This window comes from Vulpes vulpes, chromosome 10, assembly GCF_048418805.1.
Source record: "Vulpes vulpes isolate BD-2025 chromosome 10, VulVul3, whole genome shotgun sequence".
NCBI lineage: Eukaryota > Metazoa > Chordata > Mammalia > Carnivora > Canidae > Vulpes > Vulpes vulpes.
In genome coordinates this window covers 54,447,438-54,469,139 of record NC_132789.1, presented here as the reverse complement: position 1 = coordinate 54,469,139, position 21,702 = coordinate 54,447,438, and the positions used below count along the sequence as shown (strand labels likewise).

General features: G+C 46.8%; 1 protein-coding gene across 11 annotated transcripts in view; it reads left to right on the top strand.

The window, feature by feature from the left end:
• Window positions 1-3,658: 3,658 nt before the first annotated feature.
• Window positions 3,659-21,702, top strand: part of KDM4A (lysine demethylase 4A) — a 48,434-nt gene continuing 30,390 nt past the window's right edge. Inside the window, exons 1-11 of one of the 11 annotated variants that reach the window (XM_025992032.2) lie at window positions 3,659-3,811; window positions 6,330-6,506; window positions 7,183-7,358; window positions 11,609-11,723; window positions 12,963-13,156; window positions 15,568-15,617; window positions 16,583-16,686; window positions 17,091-17,228; window positions 18,096-18,343; window positions 19,179-19,378; window positions 20,503-20,879. In XM_025992032.2, coding sequence (XP_025847817.1) covers window positions 6,369-6,506; window positions 7,183-7,358; window positions 11,609-11,723; window positions 12,963-13,156; window positions 15,568-15,617; window positions 16,583-16,686; window positions 17,091-17,228; window positions 18,096-18,343; window positions 19,179-19,378; window positions 20,503-20,879 — 1,740 coding nt within the window. In that variant the 5' untranslated portion in view covers window positions 3,659-3,811; window positions 6,330-6,368. Of the gene's footprint in view, window positions 3,843-3,994; window positions 4,109-4,163; window positions 4,321-6,329; window positions 6,507-7,182; window positions 7,359-11,608; window positions 11,724-12,962; window positions 13,157-15,567; window positions 15,618-16,582; window positions 16,687-17,090; window positions 17,229-18,095; window positions 18,344-19,178; window positions 19,379-20,502; window positions 20,880-21,702 lie in introns of those variants that run through there. The other 10 variants (XM_072724222.1, XM_025992031.2, XM_025992037.2 and 7 more) reach the window with 10 other exon arrangements.

Here is a 21,702-nt window from a genome sequence, read left to right as displayed (position 1 = left end):
GGTGAGGCAATAGACTGCATCAAGGAGTCCTGCTTACACACCAGTTCCTGGCTCAGGCGATTGGGTGGATGACTGCCCCACTAACTGAGATAGAAAACCTAAAAGGTGGAGCTCATTTGTGGGGCAAATACATTAGTTCTTAATTGAGCATGTGGGTTTTAGGTACCTGTAGGAATCCAGCAGGAGGGATCCAGAGGTAGGAGGATGCTTGGATCTGAGCACAGGGGAGAAGATCGTGCTGGAGTACGGAATGGGTTTCATCAGTGTGCACACGTGAGTGAAGCCTGAGAGTTTAAGTGTTTTGAACTCTTGCTTCAGGCTTTAGGTTAAGTGCTTTGTATTATTACCACCACCACCACCATCCATTCCACAGCTAACATTTACAGAGCACTCAATATGTGCCAGTTTGACTTCTAAGTACTTTACCTGCATTATCTTGTTCAGCTCTCACAACCAAGAAAGAGAAGTACTGTTCCAATTTTAGTTATAATTGAGGATTAGAGAAATTAAGTAACTTGCCCCGGGTCATACTGCTAGTGACTTGTGAAATCAGAAACATCTAAGGAGAGCTTGTAGAATGAGAGAAGAGGGCAAGAGACAGCCACAAGCACAGAAACATATTTTCAGTTCTTTAGTTTTTTTTTAAATTAAAGATTAATTTTGTAATTAAAAACATTAAGGTAGGGGATCCCTGGGTGGCTCAGTGGTTTAGCGCCTGCCTTTGGCCCAGGGCATGATCCTGGAGTCCTGGGATTGAGTCCAGCATTGGGCTCCCAGCATGGAGCCTGCTTCTCCCTCTGCCTGTCTCTCTACCTCTCTCTGTGTGTGTCTATCATGAATTAAAAAAAAAAAAAAAAAAAAAAAATTAAGGTATCATGGGGCATCTGGGTGGCTCAGTTGGTTATGTGTCTGAATCTTGGTTTCAGCACTGGTTGTGATCTTGGGGTCGTGGAATCAAGCCCGAGTTGGGGCTCTGCGCTCAGTGAGGAGTTTGCTTGGGACTCTCACTCCCTCTCCAACTACCCCCTCTCCCTTACAGGGAGAAAATAAATAAATCTTTTTTTTTTTTTTTTCTTCTTGGAAGGAAATATTTATTTATTTATTTATTTATTTATTTATTTATTTATATAATAATAAATTTATTTTTTATTGATGTTCAACTTGCCAACATACAGAATAACACCCAGTGCTCATCCCATCAAGTGCCCCCCTCAGTGCCCATCACCCATTCATGGAAATAAATCTTTTAAAAAATTAAGGTATCAAAAAAATTAAGGTATTGTGTACATTAAATGTTATGGACAACTTATAAGTGTACAGCTCAAAGAAAATTTAAAATATGAACATACCAGTGTAATAGCCACCATCCAGATCAAGAAACTACTTTAGAATGCTACTAAAACAAACAAAACCAAAACCAAAAAATTATTTTTTATTTTTATTTTACTTTTTAAAAAAAACATTTTATTTATTTATTCATGAGATACACACAGAGAGAGAGGCAGAGACACAGGCAGAGGGAGAAGCAGTCTCCATGCAGGGAGCCTGACCTGGGACTCGATCCTGAGTCTCCAGGCCCAGGCCCTGGGCTGAAGGTGGTGCTAAACAGCTGAGCCACCAGGGCTGCCCCCTCCCCCCCAAAATTTAAAAGCCCCCACCCCAAACCTCAAAAATTCCCCTGACATTACTAACACCTTAACGCCCCAGAAACTTTCTTTTCTTCTGGAAGCATTCTTTATGCTACTCCCCCATCATTCCTTGTCCCCCACTCAAAGGTAACCCCACTTTTGGCTTCTTTTACCATGATTAGTTTTGCTGTAAATATCAACATTAAGAGGTGGGACAGTAAAGATGAGCTTAAAAAGGTGACTGAGATAAACTGGTCAGGGAAATGGGAGGACTTCCAGAGAGCCAGGCTTCAACTACCATATGCACACACCAACTGGAAGCTGGTGATACAAAGTAGCAGTGACTCTTGGAAACTCCTCTTTGGCAACATTGGGAAATGTAGCAAGATCACATTCACAAAGTAGTTGGCAGTGACAGCAGCACTAACAACTGTATCCATGCTCAGGTCAGGGGAGCTGGGGAGGCCCGCTGCAGCATCTTACTTCGTGGCAGCAGCAAGGAGACCGGCTGATGAATTCTTTGGCATGATTTGGGGTTGTTTTCCTCATTAAGAACCTTCCAGGTTGGATTCTTCAGGCTCTTAACAATTTTGTGAGCTACCCAGTATAATCTAGTAGCTAATACCTTACTAGGTCTGGAGAGAACAACTTTAATTGTTGTGAAAGACTATTGATTGCCCAACAACTATCAATGATCATTCCTTTTTAAAAATTTTCCCCCAATATAACTCTGCTTTGTTGTTTTTTTTGGTTTGGTTTGGGTTTTTTTGGGTGCACGTGCCCAGCCTCAGGGGGATAAATCATAATTGTTCTACCTCTGGCACTCTAGGTAATACCATCCTTTTGGCCAACATTTATTACCCCTCCTTTTTGCAACAATCCCGCAAGGCAGGTATTATCTTTTCCATTTTGCTGATGGGAAAACCCAGGCTCAGAGGAGGGGTGGATTTTGAACGCAGATCTGACTCCATAGCTCTTTACAGGGCACTGCATCATAGCTCACCCGTGGGTAATTGTGGCCACTTTATGATGCTGGTTGTGATTATTCTACTTTTCTATTGGGCCTATCAGAGCGTTCCGTAGGCTTCCGGGCCCACGATCCGCGATAATCTGGGAGCTCCTTAGGGTGCCTCAGTGCCCCTTAGGAAGTTCCTAATGACTTCTAGGCACCCCCTCAACTTTCCAGAAGTATGTGTAATGACTCCCAGGACCTTCTCCCACGCCCCAAGAGCTGCTCCTAATGACCCCCAAATCCCCGCTCATTGAACAACTCTTCTCTTAATGACCCTAAGGACATTCCCCCTTCAGAGCTGTCTCCCCTTCAGGAAATGTCTGGTTCTGCCGGCGAGTGGGAGGTTTCCCATGGCACGGGACTTCCAGTTTTGAAAGCCAAGGCAGGGATCCCCAGGTGGCTCAGCGGTTGAGCACCTGCCTCCGGCCCAGGGCGCGTGATCCTGGGGTCCCGGGATCGAGTCCCACGTCGGGCTCCCTGCATGGAGCCTGCCTCTCTCTCTGTCTCTCTCATGAATAAATAAAGGAAATCTTAAAAAAAAAAAAAAAAAAAAAAAGAAAAGAAAGAAAGAAAAGAAAAAGAAAGAAAGAAAGAAAAGCCAAGGCAGTCTCGGGCAAAAAGGGCCAAGTTGGTCATCCTATCAGATCTCGGAAGCGGCCCCCAAGGGCTCCCAGCGCACTGCCACCTTGGGGAGGCCCCACCTTGGGGAGGCCCCTAGACTCTTCGCTAGTCACATCCCACGAGCATCCCGCGAGCACCAGACGAGCATCCCGCGGCCCCGACCCTCGCCGAGCGTCCCACTTCCAGGCACTCGCCTCTTTCCACCCCGGGGAGCCGGGGGGGGGGGGGGGAGGGGGGATGGCCGCCTGTGATTGGCCCGCCCCGCGGCTCAGCCAAGGTGCTCAGTGGCCGCAGAGCCGGGCGGCGCGGCTTTTCCTCCTGGCAACAGCCCGACCCGGCGCTCATTGGCGGAGCAGATCATAGGCGCGCTCCCATTGGCTGCTTGCCGAGCGCCAGCGGGCTCCCATTGGTCAGGGCCGCGCGGCTGCGCAAGGGCCGACTTTCTGGGGGAGGCGGAGCTCCGTCCTCCGCCGGCTGGAGGAGTGGAGCGCGCGGCCGCCGGCGACCGCGGGAGCCAGGCCCGGGCCCTGCAGGGGCGGAGGGCTGGCGGGTAAGGACCGTACGGCTTCCGAGTGCTCCGGGTGCGTTGCAGCCGTCCCTGTGACCGTGAGCTCCGGTGGGGGAGGGGCGGGGGCTTGCCGTCAGCGCCGAGTGATAGGCGTGCTCCTTGCCCAATGCGGACCGCGGCTCCGAAATGCATCCCGAGATTGGTCCTTTCTAATCTCCTGTGGCCAATGCACGTCGGGAAGGGAGGCGGGTGTCCTGGGCCTTATTTTCTTCTTCCTGCGGCCGGGCCTCACTCGCCTAGGCGGCGGGGCCGGGAGGGGCTGGCCCTCGACGCGGTGAGGTGGGGGGGCCCCGGGAGCAGGGGGCTGCCCTGGGGGGGTGCCGTGGGGGGCAGCTTCGAGGGGCGGGGCGGCAGTTGGAGGCGGGTGTTAGCGGCGGCGACCTTTATTGAGTTCTTAAGTGCCGGGCCTAGTGCTCAGCGTTTCGCTTGCATCATCTGAGTTCATCGGAGCAGCCCTGCTGGGCGAGGAGGTGGGGATCCCCATTTTACAGGTGGGGAAACTGAGACTCGGGCAGCTCACACAGCCAAGGTCACACAGCCAACGAATGGCAGAGACCGGATCTGAATCCAGAGTTGTTCGGGCTCCGGAGCCGGTGCTCTTGAACCACACCAGGCTTTGTTGCTGAATGGGGGACATGAAAGAGTCGGGGCACTGGAGCTTCCCCCAGGGGGGAGGTGGGGGGAAGGGAATCCTAGGGTCGGAGAAAGGCAATGAGCGAGCGAAGTGGGGGCGAGGGAATCAGTTATTCAACAGTTACGGAGTGTCTGCGCCGAGCCGTGCATTGTTCTAGGTTCCAGGCGTACAAAGATGACTAAGTCCAGAGGCAGATGAAGCCCCGTTCCAGGCCTAGCACTGTGTTCACACGATTAGGATGTTTTCATCAAATTAGGCTGAAGCAAGATTTTTTAATTCTGAATAAGACAGTCTTTAAAATTGATCGAACTTGAGGTTCCTCCACACTTGGATCTGCCCTTGCAAAGGGCTGCTTCTAGGTGGAAATTATACAGTAGGCAGCACAGAGTAATGGAAGAAGCAGTGGGGATGAGTTGCAGGGCTGTGGGGGGAAAGTCCTGCTTTGTAAAATGGGGTTAACAGTCTAGCTGTTCTGTAAAGTTTTGGGGAGGCGCCTGAAAAGCTCCTGGCCAAGAACACTTTATTTTTTGGTGAAATGGAAGCTTGAGAGATGTGGGTAATGGGGCTTAGACAGTTTTGTGTCATCCTGGCTTCCCAGTGTGTTAGTAGGTTGCTGGCAGGTTGGAGGTGCTGTAGTTTCCTTCTGAGCTCTCCAGCTCTCAAGGGAACCCTGGGAGCTGAACTGCCATGGCTTTGGGGCCCAGACTGGAGGAGTCGAGGGAAATGTTTGCTCCTAAAGTGGCTTCTTTTAGATCTTGTGCCTGGTTCTTACTCATTTGAAATCATCTATCGTGTTAATCAGGCAATGGGGATGCACCCACTTAGTCGAAGGCCTCATCTAGGAGCACAGTGTTTCACCTTTTCCGGTCAGTTTGAAGTGTGCCCTGTATTGCCAGTTTATCGCCCATTTAAATTTTGTCCTTTGAATTCTGGGTACTGTGTAGTTAACTAGTCTCCAGCTTGACCTCATGTATTGCTGAAATGACGTTTTGGTTTAGAGAACAATCTCATTTTAGGGGTTTTAAATACAAATATCAGAGTGCTTTTTTAACTCTTAAAACTTTATAATTTTATGGCCAAGTAACTTGCCTTAGGAATCTAGAATCTTGTTTTAGGTTGTGCCCTGAAAGGGAGCCATAGTTTGTTTTTTTAAATCTGACTAATACATTGTTTAATACATCCTGAAGCAGTTATCAAAGGTGGATAAGGGAGCAATTGGACAAGATAAAGTAGGGCAGGCAGCTTTAGTATTGTTAAGTACAACAATCTAGTAACAGATTTTAGCTGAAACAGTGTCTCCATTTAAATGAGATTTGAATACTTACAATTTTGATACATTGGATTCTCACTCTGTTTTTGTTTACTTAAGTAACCTATCTAGAGGCAGATTCAAGGTGTGAGGTCTTAAAACTTCAGGATTTCTACATCCTTTGCTGTTTCAGCATTGACATTCCAAGCCTTTTTTTTTTTTTATCAAGTTTTAAAAAAATTCCATTCAGTTAATATACAGTGAAATATTAGTTTCAGGTGTGAATTTAGTGATTTCATCACTTGTTTATAACACCCATGCTCATTACAAGTGCCCTGCCTCCTTAATATCCATCACTCAATCACCCATCTGCCCTGATATACCCAGCATTTAATTCAAATTACAGTTTATGCTCTTAAAAAAAAAAAAAGAATTTATTTATTTATTCACGAGAGACACCGAAAGAGAGGCAGAGGGAGAAGCAGGCTCCATGCAAGGAGCCCAATACAGGACTCAGCCCTGGGAATCCGGGATCACACTCTGAGCTGAAAGCAGACACTCAACCACTGAGCCACCCAGGTGTCCCTACAGTTTATGCTCTTCATGTATTTCTTCAGATTCCTGTCTGACCAAAGTGACCTCAGAAAGGAAGGAAGATGGCTTCTGAATCTGAAACTCTGAATCCCAGTGCTCGGATAATGACGTTTTACCCAACCATGGAGGAGTTCCGGAACTTCAGTAGATACATGGCCTACATTGAATCCCAAGGAGCTCATCGGGCTGGGCTGGCCAAGGTGAGGGTGGGTGGGGTTGTTCCTTAGGGCAGCAGGAATTTTTCCTAAAAGGTGGGTGAAAGAACTGAGTTTCACAAAAAGCCAGGCTGGGTGTTGAGTATATACTGTCCTATTTGTAAGTTAATTCCTTTCGTTAACATCTGAAGCAAGCATCTTTTAGGTAGGGCGGGAGCTGCTTGGAGTCTTTAAAGAGAAATAAAGAGCCTAAGCAAAGTAAAGAGCCAGTGTCCCAGGGCCAGCTGCTGTGCTGCTTCCATTCTCATGGCAGAGATGTGTGCTTTAGTGTTTGTACCTGTCACTGAGGCTTATACCATCCACCTTGTTCCCATTTCAGTCTCATCTAGCACTCTGTTAGCAAGTTGGCTCTTTATGTGCACTTTATGTGCACTTTCTGTTAGATTATGAGAATCAGCTTTTGTCTTGATGTCCAGATAAGATACTGAGCTTAGAATGAGTATTACTTATTTTGATCAATGCAATAAGGCAGCCAATCGGTGGCTGAATTGGATCAGGGTTAGCACAACAGCGTGACTTGCTATGTTTGGGTATATTTGGTTAAATCAGAGTCACTTTATAGTAAAATTGACCTTTCGGTTGGATAGCGGCCTATCCCCAACCTGGGCTGGGACCTGGCCTGCTAGGTTTCTGATCTCTTTGTTTCTTGTGTTCCCTACAGGTCGTTCCTCCAAAGGAGTGGAAACCTCGAGCGTCCTATGATGATATTGATGATCTGGTCATTCCTGCCCCCATCCAGCAGCTAGTGACAGGGCAGTCTGGCCTCTTCACTCAGTATAACATCCAGAAGAAAGCCATGACTGTTCGAGAGTTCCGCAAGATAGCCAATAGTGATAAGTGAGTGAAAACCCGTCCCTTCCCGCCTGCAGTAGCACCTAGGAGCTAACGTCTGATCTTTATAGCTGTCTCCTAAGGTCGCTGCCGAGCCACTGAAGGATGCTTTCCTCAGCCCTAGCTCTGTCTCCCTTTCTGCTCTTTTTATGGAAGCATCCTTACTACTCCCAGTACTGTGTCACAGTCTAAACGCATCCATAAGTCTTCCCTAAAGTAATCTCATTGTTCTTCCATCAGAGGCAGAATCATTCTCTGACCCTGGTAAATTGTAGAGTTGTAAAGGAGAAAGTTAGGAGTTGGTTCAAAAAGAGTTTTGGTCAGCTGTGTTGATAATACCAGCTTATCGAAAGGTTGCCTTAGTGGTTTTTTCTCTTCCTTCTGGGTCCTCCTGTCTTTTCATGCTCAAACTACTCACTACTAGCCACTGTCCCCTTCTATTTTTTTTTTTTAATTTTTAATTAATTTTTATTGGTGTTCAATTTACCAACATACAGAAAAACACCCAGTGCTCATCCCGTCAAGTGTCCACCTCAGTGCCCGTCACCCATTCCCCTCCAACACCCGCCCTCCTCCCCTTCCACCACCCCTAGTTCGTTTCCCCGAGTTAGGAGTCTTTATGTTCTGTCTCCCTTCCTGATATTTCCGAACATTTCTTTTCCCTTCCTTTATATTCCCTTTCACTATTATTCATATTCCCCAAATGAATGAGAACATACACTGTTTGTCCTTCTCCGATTGACTTACTTCACTCAGCATAATACCCTCCAGTTGTCCCCTTCTATTTTGACTTAAAATATGACTGGGCACCTGGGTGGCTTAGTCAGTGAAGCGTCTGCCTTAGACTTGGATCATGATCCCAGAGTCCTGGGATCAAGCCCCACATTGGGCTCCCTGCTCAGTGGTGAGTTTGCTTCTCCCTCTGCCCCTCACCCCACTCATGTACTCTCTCTCTCACTGCTCTGTCTCTCAAATAAATAAATAAAATCTTAAAAAAGAAAAAAAAAGTGTGATCAAACTGCCAAGCTGGTTGCTGTTTTCTTTTTCTTTCTTTTTCTTTTTCTGTTTTCTTTTTCTTTTTTTTTTTTTTTTAAAGGTTTTATTTATTTATTCCTGAGAGACACAGGCAGAGGGGAGAAGCAGGCTCCATGCAGGGAACCCGATGTGGGACTCGATCCTGGGACCCCAGGATCACGACCTGGGCCAAAGGCAGGCACTAAACTCCTGAGCCACCAGGATCCAGGGATCCCCTGGTTGCTGTTTCCTTTGCTTCCATTCCTCTTCATCCATACATCCTTATCTCTGTTAGACACATCTTTGTGTAGGCCTGTAGGTCTGCTGTTTTCCATGATTTCTTGTCTGTTGTTTTTCATATTTAGCTTTCATTTGACCTCAGATTTACAGAGTGTGATTTTGTGGTTTCCTTCATTGAGCTCTGACTGCTCCTACTTAATCCTTTCTTGGACTTTCTCCCTTCCTGTGTTACTGCTTGATTTTTTAGTGTCCACGAGGGATTCCTTTATTTTCTCTTGCTTTTTTCCCTGTGCCCTTTTGATCTACGTACGTCTTGATTTCAGCCAATCAGATGTGTTAGATTGTGTGTTTGCTGTGAATGACCCCAGAGCTGGATGTTTAGCTCACCAGTTTTCACGCTTCTGAGGGCACCACCACTTCATGTGCTTTATCATTGCTCTCTCACATCAGATCTTGTTCTATTTCTGTGTTTTGCCATCTTTTCCTTTGACTTATCACAGTTCAGAATGTTGTTTTCCAGTTTTATTGACAGCTTAACTCTTAAAACATCTGCATTGCTGACCAACCTGCTGTCTAAAGAGCAAATTTATGTAAGAGTGTGTACAAGAAGTGTGACATGCTCTGCAGGTGAAAGGCTGTGCCATCCTTTATGTCTGGTTTCTAGCTATGCGCTGAGAGGCTTGCCTGCCTTCTAGCTCACATGGGGCTCAGCCAGAGGCCTCGCTCTCTGGCTGGTTTCTCTTCTCAACATATAGTAGGCCTTTTCTTTAAAGATACCTCTTCTTTTCAATTAGCCAGTCCTGTGTCTTTCCCCTTTGTCTGAAATGCAATAAATTCTTCCCCTTAATTTCTATGTGCATTGTCAGCCAGCTTTAAGAAAACCCAGCAGGTAAAAATCGCAATTTATGAAGCAGATCAGTTGGAGGTGGAAGAGTTACTTATATTTCAAAGGGAACTTAAGAGTCCTAGACTTTATTATTCAATAGGTTGACATTAAAATGTATGGCCTTCTTTATTTATTTATTTATTTATTTATTTATCCCTCCCCCCCCTTTTTTTTTTGGTATGGCCGTATTTAAAGTAAGATTTTTTTTTTTCCCCCTTCAGCCCATTGTCTCCACACAGTTTGTTTTGGGTCTTTGCTTCCTTTCTATCCATTCATAATGTTTTTTTCCCTTTTGAATTATAATGTGCATTTTCAAATATTTATTCAATTTACATATAACTTTTTTTTAAGATTTTATTTATTTATTATATATAGAGAGAGAGGCAGAGACACAGGCAGAGGGAGAAGCAGGCTCCATGCCAGGAACCGGACATGGGACTCCATCCGGGGTCTCCAGGATCACACCCTGGGCTGAAGGCAGCGCTAAACTGCTGAGCCACCAGTGCTGCCCTACACATAACTCTTTTGTTTTTTTTTTTTAAAGATTTTATTTATTTATTCATAGAGACACAGCTAGAGAGAGAGGCAGAGACACAGGCAGAGGGAGAAGCAGGCACCATGCAGGGAGCCCGATTCGGGACTTGATCCTGGGTCTCCAGGATCACACCCCGGGCTGCAGGCGACGCTAAACCGCTGCACCACAGGGGCTGCCCAACATAACTCTTTTAAATTGCTGTGTTAGTACTTTTTGAGTGGTTGAATTTTTTTTTTTTTGAGTGGTTGAATTTTTTAAAAGATTTTTTTGGAGTAAATTCTTAGTAGGTGATAATTAAGCTAAAGAGTATAGGTATTTTTAATATATTTTTAATTTTTATTTATTTATTTTTAAAAGATTTTATTTATTTATTCATGAGAGACACACAGAGAGAGAGAGAGAGAGAGAGAGAGAGAGAGGCAGGGGAGAAGCAGCCTCCATGCAGGGAGCCCGACGTGGGACTTGATCCTGGGTCTCCAGGATCACACCCTGGGCTGAAGGCGGCGTTAGACTGCTGAGCCACCTGGGCTGCCCTTTAATATATTTTTTAAAGATTTTATTTATTTGTGAAAGAGGGAAAGAGCACTAGCAGGGGGAGAGGGAGAAGCAGACTCCCTGCCTAGTAGGGAGCCTGGCAGAGGGCTCGATTCTAACACCCTGAGATCATAACCTGAGTCGAAGGCAGATGCGTAACCAACTGAGCCACCCAGGTGCCCCATTTTTAATGTTTTTATATGGAGACATGCAGACACCTATATGTGTATGAATGCATATGTAAAATTAGATTTTTTCCTAACTAAAACATTTGATATTTAAAAATCTAATATTTTTAGGAATATATTTTACATATGATTTATTAGAGTGTGCACATGAGCACAAGCAGGGGGAGGGGCAGAGGGAGTAGCAGAATCCCTGCAGAGCAGGGAGTCTGATACAGGTTCAGTCCCAGGACCCTGAGATCATGACCTGAGCCAAAGGCATGATGCTTAACTGGCTGAGCCACCCAGGCACCTGAGAATATTTTATATTTTTATTAAAATACTTAGTTTTTAGATGTGATTATTTATTGAGTTACCCATTTACATAGGGTGCTGCGAATGTAGCAATGACTATACAGGTGAGCCCTCTTGGAGCCATTTCCGATACAGAGTGCGGGGAAGTAAATGCTGTTTTAGGGTCCCAGCTCTTCACGTGCTGGCGGGGTTTGGTTGTCTGTGGATATATAGGGATTTGTATTCTTGGTTCTCACTAGTTTGTAAGCCTATTTTTGCTCTGGGTGGCCAGGCCACTCCTGATCCCCTGATCCCCTGATCCCCGCAAGATGAAGTTTTAGTGGGCTCTTGAAAGCGTTGAGGGTATTATGCCTCATACAGAAGATGGGCTTCACATCTTCAGGTACATGACCTTCCTCAGGCCCAGAGCTCATGGAAGGGATGTTGAGGAAGTTACTCTGGATTGGAGCTTTGAAGGCCTTGAAATAGCTTGGTTTCCCTAGAACAAGGGATTGTGTCTTGTGCTGTTGATAATGCCTAATGAATTTAGTCCTGGTAAGTGGGTTAACACTTTGTTTACTTTTGAAAGGTACTGTACCCCACGGTACAGTGAGTTTGAAGAGCTTGAACGGAAATACTGGAAAAATCTCACGTTTAATCCCCCAATCTATGGTGCAGATGTGAATGGCACTCTCTATGAAAAGGTGAGACTTGCTGGAAACATCATTGAGTTTTGTAATTTAATACCGTTTTTTATCTGCCCAGCACCTAGTAGGCATCTAAAAGCTGCTTGCTGAATGAGTGGTTGAACAAAGGAATGATCCACCACCAGCTGATGCCCTTGTGCTCACTTAATTGTAGGGGTTTTTGCATGTGACTGAATTTTATTTCTCTCACTCTACATGTGAATTGGGGGATGTGGCCTTCTTTGCAAGGGCTGGTAGAATAGTCTGTGGGTGGTAGCCAATGAGTTCTTGGAAAGGGTGGGATCACCATTAATGAAATGTTGGGGGAGAGGCAATGTGGTTCCTGCAGAAAAAAGATCACTGACTAATCTACTGAAAGGGGTATATACATTTAAGAAGAGAAACATATTTAGATTTTCAGCACCTCCAAACAAGATTCTTTAGCCGAAGCTATTGTAACAATTTGCATTGGATTGGGGTGTAGCGTTTTCAGCATAAAGAACAGCCTTAGATATGGTCTAAGGAAGGAATATTTGGGATGGTTTTTGGATGATTAAAAACCCTGTAGAGTATTTCAGGTCTTATCACTCTGATTGATTTAATGTTTTTATAAATTATTGGGAGTAAGGAATTGATTTAAATAGATTCCAAGTTTGTTGATGACAAGTTCTTTAAGTCAGAAAAGAACAGAAAGTGAGACTTAGAGTAAGGCAGAAAGTGAAACTTAGAGATGTAAATGGCAGGGAGATACTGTAAGGATCTGGACTGGGGAGGCACAAAAGCAACTGACTGTTACAATTCAGGAAAAGGAGTTGGGTGACATGGTCGACTTTTTACTGAAGACACTGCCCAGTAGAAATTGAGATCAAATAGTCACAAATCAGGATAGTTAACTCTCATGTTATATATTCAGTAGTTTAGGAGTCCTTTCCTATTTTGACCTAAGTTTCTTTAGCTTTAGATCAAGCTCTGCCTCCAGGGGTTGAGAACAGGAGGCTGGCTGTTCCTCCTCATTCACCTGTCATATATTGGTTTTCTTTACCAAGTGGTATTTGCCCTTCAGAGGTCTAATGGTGCCCATTCCAGTGGTGGCCATGTGAAGAGTGAGTGAGGCGGGCTGCGGTCTTCAGATCCAGGCTGTTTTGACATTATTCCACATCTTTGTTAGAGGTGACAAGTCACCTGTGACCTCTTCTGATTTGCAGAGCCTTAGTTGATATTTACTGTACTTGCTCTCAACTCTGATTTCCTTTGCAGCATGTTGATGAGTGGAATATTGGCCGGCTGAAAACAATCCTGGACTTGGTGGAAAAGGAGAGTGGGATCACCATTGAGGGTGTGAACACCCCGTACCTGTACTTTGGCATGTGGAAGACCTCCTTTGCCTGGCACACCGAAGACATGGACCTGTACAGCATTAACTACCTGCACTTTGGAGAGCCAAAGTCTTGGTAAAGCCGGGCTGCCCTTGGCCCTGGGGCTTCTTGGGCCACTGCAGGCCTCTTAGCTCTCAGATGCCTACACGGCACCTTGGGATCTGGTTAAAATGCAGATTCTGCTTTGGTAGGCCTGGGCCGAAGCTGGCATTTGACATTTTCACCAGGTGTTTAAGCAGGAAGATGCTGTTGGAGCTCTGGTGCTCAAACTCCTCTTTGAATAGCAAGGCTTTAGAGGGCAGGGTATTTAGCACTATTGTATGAAAAGCTAAGTTGGCTAAGTTACTGAGAGCCACCAAGGCTCTTCCGGGCTCTCCTACTGCTTTTTGATTTCTTCTTCTGAATAGGCCTGAGGCATTTCTTAGAGGCAGACTTCTAAGACTGGAGTCACTCTTTCAGATGATAGAAAGCTATCTTTTCCTCATGGAAAAAATATTTGGTGAGCAGCAGTGTGTACTTGACCCAAGAGAGGATGGAGGCTATTCAGCATCTGCTTCCTGCTCTCCAGGATGTTCTCCATCTAGTTGGGGAGACAAAGATCTATTCTCTCCTCTTTCCCTGGGCTGATCCATCTCAGTCTCCACATTTTAGTGAAGGTACTGTGTTGGACGACTGTGACTAAGACAGATGAGGTTTCCTCACAGGAGACTGGTCAGGAGATAGAATGTGTGAGGAAATAATAATCCATCGTGAGAGAAGTTCTGATGGGTGCCCTAGGGCCACATAGGAAGGGCATGTGAAGGTGGTGTGAGGATTGGAGAAGGCTTCCCTGGAAGAGGTGACAATGAAGCTGAGACCTAACGTGAGGCCTAGCTGCTGGGCAGGTGGCCGGTTTTGGGCAGAGAAGACTGAGGAAAGTGCCCAGGTGATTGGAACAGCATGTGCAGAGAGCCTCGGTTGAGAGAGAGCATGAGATCTCCGGGAACTAGAGGAAGTCCCCTATGGTTTGGGTGCCTCGTAGAAGGACGGAGGAATTAGGAAGAGGCTGGTGGGGACACCTTGGGCCAGGTCCAGGAGTTGTGGAACCAAGCATCTTCATTTCCCTTGCCAGCGTCTTCAGCCACTTCCTTTCCCAGATGCTTTCCAGTTTCTAGTCTTTTTTTTTTTCTTTAAGATTATATATTTATTCGTGAGAGACAACGGAGAGAGAGGCAGAGACACAGGCAGAAGGAGAAGCAGGCTCCCTGTGGGGAGCCGGATATGGGACTCAATCCCGGGACCTTGGGATCACAACCCCAGCCAAAGGCAGACGTTCAGCCCCTGAGCCACCCAGGTGTCCCGCATTTCCTTTTTTAGATGGATAGACTTCTAGAATCTATAAATGTAGCTTTTGAGCCTTCCTCCCGTTTACTCCTAAATTCCTTGAGATTGGGTTTTAATTTTTCTGTAGAGAGAGAAGATTTTCTGGTTATTACACATGCTCGTTAGGTCTTTGGAAGTGGGATCTCCAGAGACTTCTGGGCAAGGTTGCCTGATGGATACCAAGGTCCTTTGGGTGACCAACATTTTCCTTTATTCCCCATGTGTTTTGTTTCATAATGAAATTATTTGGAATGAGAGATTTCTGTTGTTGTGGGATAGTTTTTAGAATCAATTATAAAGGTTAAAATCGACTTGCTGGGAGCTTCAGAATATCGAGTTTTAACAGTTTTGCAAAAATTTTAAGTAGTTACGTGGCTTCTTTTTTTGATGAAGAGCAGTTTCTCTGACTACTCTGTGGGGTGGAGTAATTAATGGGTAATCACTGTAGCTGTTAATGGAGATGAAGAGAAAAATGGGGTCAGCAGCATATATAGGGCCTGGTTTCTAGTATCAAATCCCATTTTCACCTTGTTTTCTCTTCCTCCTCTATCCTATCCTAGTTAGGCCTTCCAGCCTCTCAGGAGCACTTTAATGCTATCCTTTTATTTATTTATTATTTTTAAAAAAGATTTTATGTATTCATGAGAGACTGGGGGGAAGGGCAGAGACATAGGCAGAGGGAGAAGCAGGCTCCTTATAAGGAGCCTGATGTGGGACTCTATCCTGGGACTCTGGGACCACGCCCTGAACCAAAGGCAGGTGCTCAACCGCCGAGCCTCCCAGGCGTCCCCTAATCCTATCCTTTTAAAAAGAATTTTATTGCTGGAACATTATTAAGGAGAGACATGCTGAATACATACCATAAATTATGGCTCGTGGTGAGTATTCAGCAAATGTCTTGGTAAATGAGTGAACATAAAGAGAAATAAATTTACTCATACTTCTTCATGGGCTCCTCCCTCCTCTCTCCAGATAGTCTAACACATTTCTCCAGACTTCTTTCCAGTTTTTGTGGTTGGGCAGATGAAAAATCTGGTATTTTGAGCTGTTTAGAGAATGGGTACGAGCCCCTTGGCTCCTATAGTGTCCTCTGCTCAGCATCCAACGCTTTTATATGATTGCAGGTACTCTGTTCCCCCTGAGCATGGAAAGCGGTTGGAGCGCCTTGCCAAAGGTACTATTTCTTCTTCCTGTGCTGGGTCAGACTTTCTGTGAGCTGTGCTAATTGGTCTGAAATGTCCATTCCCTATGGTCAGACTCTTAAGTGTCCTTTCTCAGGCCTCTGTGTAGGGGATGAGCTAAACGCCCAGATTGGTCACCCCAGTGGAGCAGTTAAAGTTGGAAGCTTTCTCTGTTTGTCCTGGGAAGGGACAAAGTAATTCTTTTTTTTTTTTTTTTTTTTGGACTAAGTAATGCTTAGTTTTTGCCTCAGTTTTATCAGGTATGAGTTTATTCTTCCTTTTTTTTAAAGATTTTATTTATTTATTCATGAGAGGCACAGAGAGAGAGAGAGAGAGAGGGAGGCAGAGACACAGGCAGAGGGAGAAGCAGGCTCCATGCAGAGAGCCTGATGTGGGACTCAGTCCCGGGTCTCCAGGATCATGCCCTGGGCTGAAGGCAGCGCTAAACCACTGAGCCACCTGGGCTGCCCATCAGGTATGAGTTTATTTGACCACAGATAGTATACCAGGCATATTGGGTCTGGTTCTTCTGCCAGAAATCCAAATGTGAAAATGGAATTTTTGTGCTTCTGTTTTTTAAGTGGACTTTAATAGATTTGTACCTCTAGAGAGCCCATTTCAGGAGAGCTTGGGTAATCTGTGCTGTAGAGGTGTTACCAACAAAAGAGTGAGGTTTACAGGTTTAATGGAGGAAGGTCCCAAATAGTTTCAAAGCTTTTTATAAGGACAGGGCAGCTCGGGTGATGTCACTCTTCCAATTTGTTTACTCACATAACAGCTTACATGGGAGAGAGCCCAGAGGCTCATTGTAGAATCTTAGGATTGGCCTGAAGCTAGAAGGGTCTGTGGTGGTTTATCCTCCTTATCATCCAGATGATGCATGAGCATGCAGCAAGTCCAGGGTTGCAGAGCTAGTGTGGAACAGTGCATTAACTCGTGCCCGTGTTCAATGAAACAGGTTTTTTCCCTGGAAGTGCTCAAAGCTGCGAGGCTTTTCTCCGCCACAAGATGACCTTGATTTCCCCTTTGATGCTGAAGAAATACGGAATTCCCTTTGACAAGGTGAGATGATTTCACATGCAGAAGCCCTTTGGCTTACAAGGAAGCCACCCTTTTGGGTCTGTGTCACAAGGACCTTTAATCTCGTTCATCGGTCTGTTCCAGGGATGGGCCAAGGCTAACCTGTATGGCAGTACATTGATCTGAGGATATTAAAGGTGGAGCTACTGTAGCTTCCCGGTGCCAGAGCAGAGTCACATCCCCTTGGGCAGTGTTGATTTGGATGAATGGTCATTTATAGTGAGGGGGTCTGATATGACGGGGCTGGGTGTTTTATAAAGGTCCCTGTGAGTTTTAGGACTTCTCCTGTGTTACTCAGCTAAGCTATGGCAGACTTGGAGCTCAGAGGCCCAGTTCTGTAGACTTGAGCCATCTGCCGCAGCTGCGTCAAGTCTCCTCTCATTCAGGTAACTCAAGAAGCTGGAGAATTCATGATCACTTTCCCTTATGGTTACCATGCCGGCTTTAACCATGGTTTCAACTGTGCGGAGTCTACCAATTTTGCTACCCGGCGGTGGATTGAGTATGGCAAACAAGCCGTGCTGGTAAGTCCGTTTGGTTTCTTTGGATAACGCCATGACTAAAAATGTCTGCTGACCAAATTCTTGCTAGATACACTGGCTGGCGATTAGAACATTCTTTGAATTCAGAAACGGGGTGACAGGGATGTGCAAATGTGCCAGCATAGTGTGTTCATACCGAATTGTGAAAAGTTTGTTCAGGTTTGGGGTGCATAAAGTGAGATTTCATGCTTATGTCCTTTGAGCTTGAAAACCACACACATTGATATTTCTTGCTCTGGCCACTCTGGGATTTCTCTTGAGAAATTCTTAGGATTAGGGAAGCAAGGCAAGGCTGGACATTGACATTTGCTCCTGTGGTCCTGGCTTGGCTAGATCTCAGAGGGAAGGTTGGACATTGACCGTCCTGGTTCTGAGTGCAGAACGTCATTGCAGCATTTCTTTCTTTTTTTTTAAGATTTTATTTATTTTTGGGGGGAGAGAGTGAGCACGAGCAGTGGGGGAGGGGCAGCACGAGAAGCAGACTCCCCACTGAACAGGGAGCCTGGTGGGGCTTCATTCCGGGACCCTGGCATCATGACCTGAGCAGAAGGCAGACGCTTAACACACTGAGCCACACAGGCACACCCTCATTGCATCATTCTCTATGTAGCTTAGTTAGTGCCTGGGTGGGTGCACCCCAGCACCACACATTCCTCCCTGCTGTTTTCCCTGCTTCCTTCAATGCCTGAAGGCTCTGCAATGACAGTATGCCCTCAGCCTATCAACACAAGCAGTTTGGCTTTAAACTGTCTTGTGTCTTTTTCACTTGGAGGGAGGAGAGGGGATACAGGGGTTGCGTGGAAGCCACTAATGAGTGCTGACTGGAGCTTTTCTGGTTCCCTGGGACAGTGCTCCTGTAGGAAGGACATGGTGAAGATCTCCATGGATGTGTTTGTGAGGAAGTTCCAGCCAGAAAGGTACAAACTTTGGAAAGCTGGGAAGGACAGCACAGTTATTGACCATACCCTGCCCACACCAGAAGCAGCCGAGTTTCTTAAGGAGAGTGAACTGGCCCCGAGAACCAGAAACGAGGAGTGTCCAGAGGAGGATGACATGGAAGGGCTTGAGGATGGAGAGGAGGGTGACTTTAAGAGAAGGTAACGCAGCGGCCCTCTGGGCCCAGCTGTGTGTGTTGGGGGACCTGGGCAGCTTCCATAACCTGTCAAGGGGCTCTTTCAAAGTGAGGGGTTCTAGCCACAACTGAGGGAACTTTCTTCTCAGTAAAGGCTCTGGAATGCCCAGAGCAAGGGCATTCAGGCTCTTCCTTGTGGCTGTCGCCCAGGAATGACCACATCCGTATCTGGAACGAAGATCACACACACGAGAGAGCATGGCTCCCTCAGCCAGAGAAGTCATTTTCTCATTGCCACATAAGACATTTTTTATTTATTTTTTATTGTAAGTGGGCTTCATGCCCAACATGGGGCTCAAACTCACGGCTTTGAGATCAGGGGTTGCATGCTCTACTAAATGAGCCAACCAGGCGCCCTATCATATGAGATGTTCTTTAGAAAAGAGAATGGAGGGTGGGAATGAAACTCACAGAGGCAGGGGGTGTGCGTGATTGATGTTGGCCAGCATCATTGGTGTCTGAGCTGGAGGATCTGTCCTGGTGAGTTGATCCTGGGCCATGTGGAGAAGAAAGGAGAGTATTTATGGGGTGCCTACTGTATGCCAGGTACCTTGCACACCTTTTAAGCTTCACATCAAATCTTTTGACGTGGATGGTGATAATTCCTATTTTCCTTTGGGTGGGACAGGCTCAGAGAGGTGGAGTCCCTTGTCTCTCCACCAATAGGAGGTGGGGCCGATGTGTGGAGCCTGGGCAGGCTCTGGCCACTCGTTCATTTTGGGTTATGTGTGTGGATGTGTGTGAACATGTGTGTCCATAAATGTACTCCTGGGCCCTTAAAACATCTGCTCTCCTCGCAGCCTCGCCAAGCACCGTATAGGGACAAAACGGCACCGAGTGTGTCTTGAGATACCACAGGAGGTGAGTCAGAGTGAGCTCTTCCCCAAGGAGGAGCTGAGTACTGGACAGTACGACATGACGGAGTGCCAGGCCGCCCTTGCTCCCGTGAGGCCCACCCATAGCTCCGTGCGGCAAGTTGAGGACAATCTTCCCTTCCCAGGTTAGTTGGTTACAGTGTTTTCCCCACATGCCTAACTGTATTCTGTTCTACATTAGATGCCGTGCTGTATTCAGGGTCATGGGTAGGAAAAAGGGGGGAGGTGGGTCTGAGCAGAGAGTGTAAGTGGAGTGTGAGAGTGGCTGTGAGGAGTCCTTCAGAGGGGGACATGCTGGGTGGAAGTGCCCCTCCACCACCTGGGGAGGGGTCAGGGCAACACTGAGGGTTGGTGGAGTGACGCTAAACCAACTCTTACAAGAGAGGTCAGAATTTCCCAGGCAGGCAGAGGGTTGGGCACCCAGAGGGGAGTACAGGGGTGACGGCATGGAGATGTGAAGTCACAGGAGCTATTTGGAGAGTTTGTAGTAGTTTCCTGTAATTTGAACATAGTGGGGTGGGAAGGGGAGAAGACAGCTGTGCTAGCAGGAAATGAGGCTAGAGAAGCAGGAATGAGATGGTTGGGGGACTGGCTGCCATCTTAGAGTTTGCTCACTAGAGGGCTTGAGGGGCCACTTGGATTTTAGGAAGTAAGTGGTGTGGTCCAGCAGTGTGGTGGGGCAGCTGTTCCCTCCTCCCCCTCTACTGACTCCAACCCGCTCAAGGGGTTATTGAGAGTAGATGTGTTAGGGAGGGGCTGGTGGCAGTCTTGGGTGAGGCGTGGAGGATCTGTACTGAGAGTGCCATGGTACATCTGCTGACAGACAGCTGGACGGCCCTGTGGACTGGGGCCCGGGGGCCTGGCTGCCTCTGTCTAGCAGCTTGTCTAGCTAGGGGTCACCGGGTCTGCCGAGCTCAGGCCTTCATTCCTGTAAGACACTTCTGGGGAGATGACGGTGGCCACTTACTGAGTGTCTGCTGTGTGCCAGGCTGTGCTCCATCGCAGACACAGAACCCTGGAGATAGGGGGTAGGCTGCTTGCAGTCCATAGGATGAGCGTGGAGGCCTGGAGCTGCTAAGGGATCAGCCCCAGGTCCCACAGGCACCTGTAAGGGATAAGATTGGAATTGGAAGCCATACCTCACTCGCCACCCGTGTTCTCTTGCTTCGCCGCTTTGCTTTTCACTTGCTTCAGATGTGCTGGAGGAAGTTGACTCTGGCCAATGTGTGTGTGTGTGTGTGTGTTTCAGATTATTCTGACTCCTCTGAAGTCAAATTTGAAGAGCTTAAAAATGTCAAACTTGAAGAGGAGGATGAGGAGGAAGAGGAGGAACAAGAAGCAGCCGCCTTGGATCTTTCTGTGAATCCTGCTTCTATAGGGGGACGCCTTGTCCTCTCAGGTTCGAAAAAGAAATCCTCTTCTAGCCTGGGCTCCAGTTCTTCTCGGGATTCTATTTCTTCCGATTCAGAAACCAGTGAGCCTCTGTCCTGCCGAGCCCAAGGGCAGTCGGGAGTTCTCACTGTACACAGCTATGCCAAAGGGGACGGCAGGGTCGCCATGGGAGAGCCCTGCACGAGGAAGAAAGGGGGCGCCACCGGAAGTATCAGTGAGCGGGAGCTGGCAGAGGTACGGGCCCTGGGCAGTGCTGGGGGGGTGGCTGCCTGGCTGGGATCCTGGGGGCAGGGGGTCGTCTGGAGGGTGAGTGTGCTTGCTGCAGGTGTGCAGGGTGGCAGGAGACCAGCAGAATGGACCTGCAGTGTCAAGCAGAAAGCTAGTGCCATTGGTTCACTTCTAGCTTGTTCTTTGTTGGGAGCTCCTTTTCTCTGGCCCCTGTGTGACTGTTCCAGAGAATTGCATTATAGCCTTAGTGACAGTTGCAGAGCTCTAGCTGTGGGATGTACCCTTGACCCAACCTGCCCTAGAGGCATGAAGGTTAGAGTGGCAGTGGTTTTAGCCTAGATGTGGTTTGGGAATGAGATGGCTCTTCTTACCTAAAATTCAGTTTTTGTTTTTTTTTTTTCCCTTAAAAATCTTGACTGCCTTGTAGACACCCATGGGAATTCTCTCTCTACTCCTCCCCATACATTTTCCACCTTCCAGTACAACATTGTTGATAGAGCATCTTTTTGGAGCCCAGAATGAATTCCCGAAGCCATAAATGTGAACGTTTTCCCAGGCTTCCTTCTAGAACCTACTGACACCAAAAGCTGTTCTCTCTCTGCTTTGTGTAAAAAGGCTCCTGATGGACCCGAGGGGGCCACCAGTAGAGCTGTGTTGAATGGATCCAGACTTGTGCCTACCCAAGTGACCTGGTCTTATTTTCAGCCTCACAGCTTATGTGGGTCTAGTTGCAGCCTTGAGTGGGGCTAGGGTGGGGTCACTGATAGAAGTCAGCACAGAGACTTTTGAGTTATTTCCCATTTCCTTATCTTTACCTTTGAAAAATTGC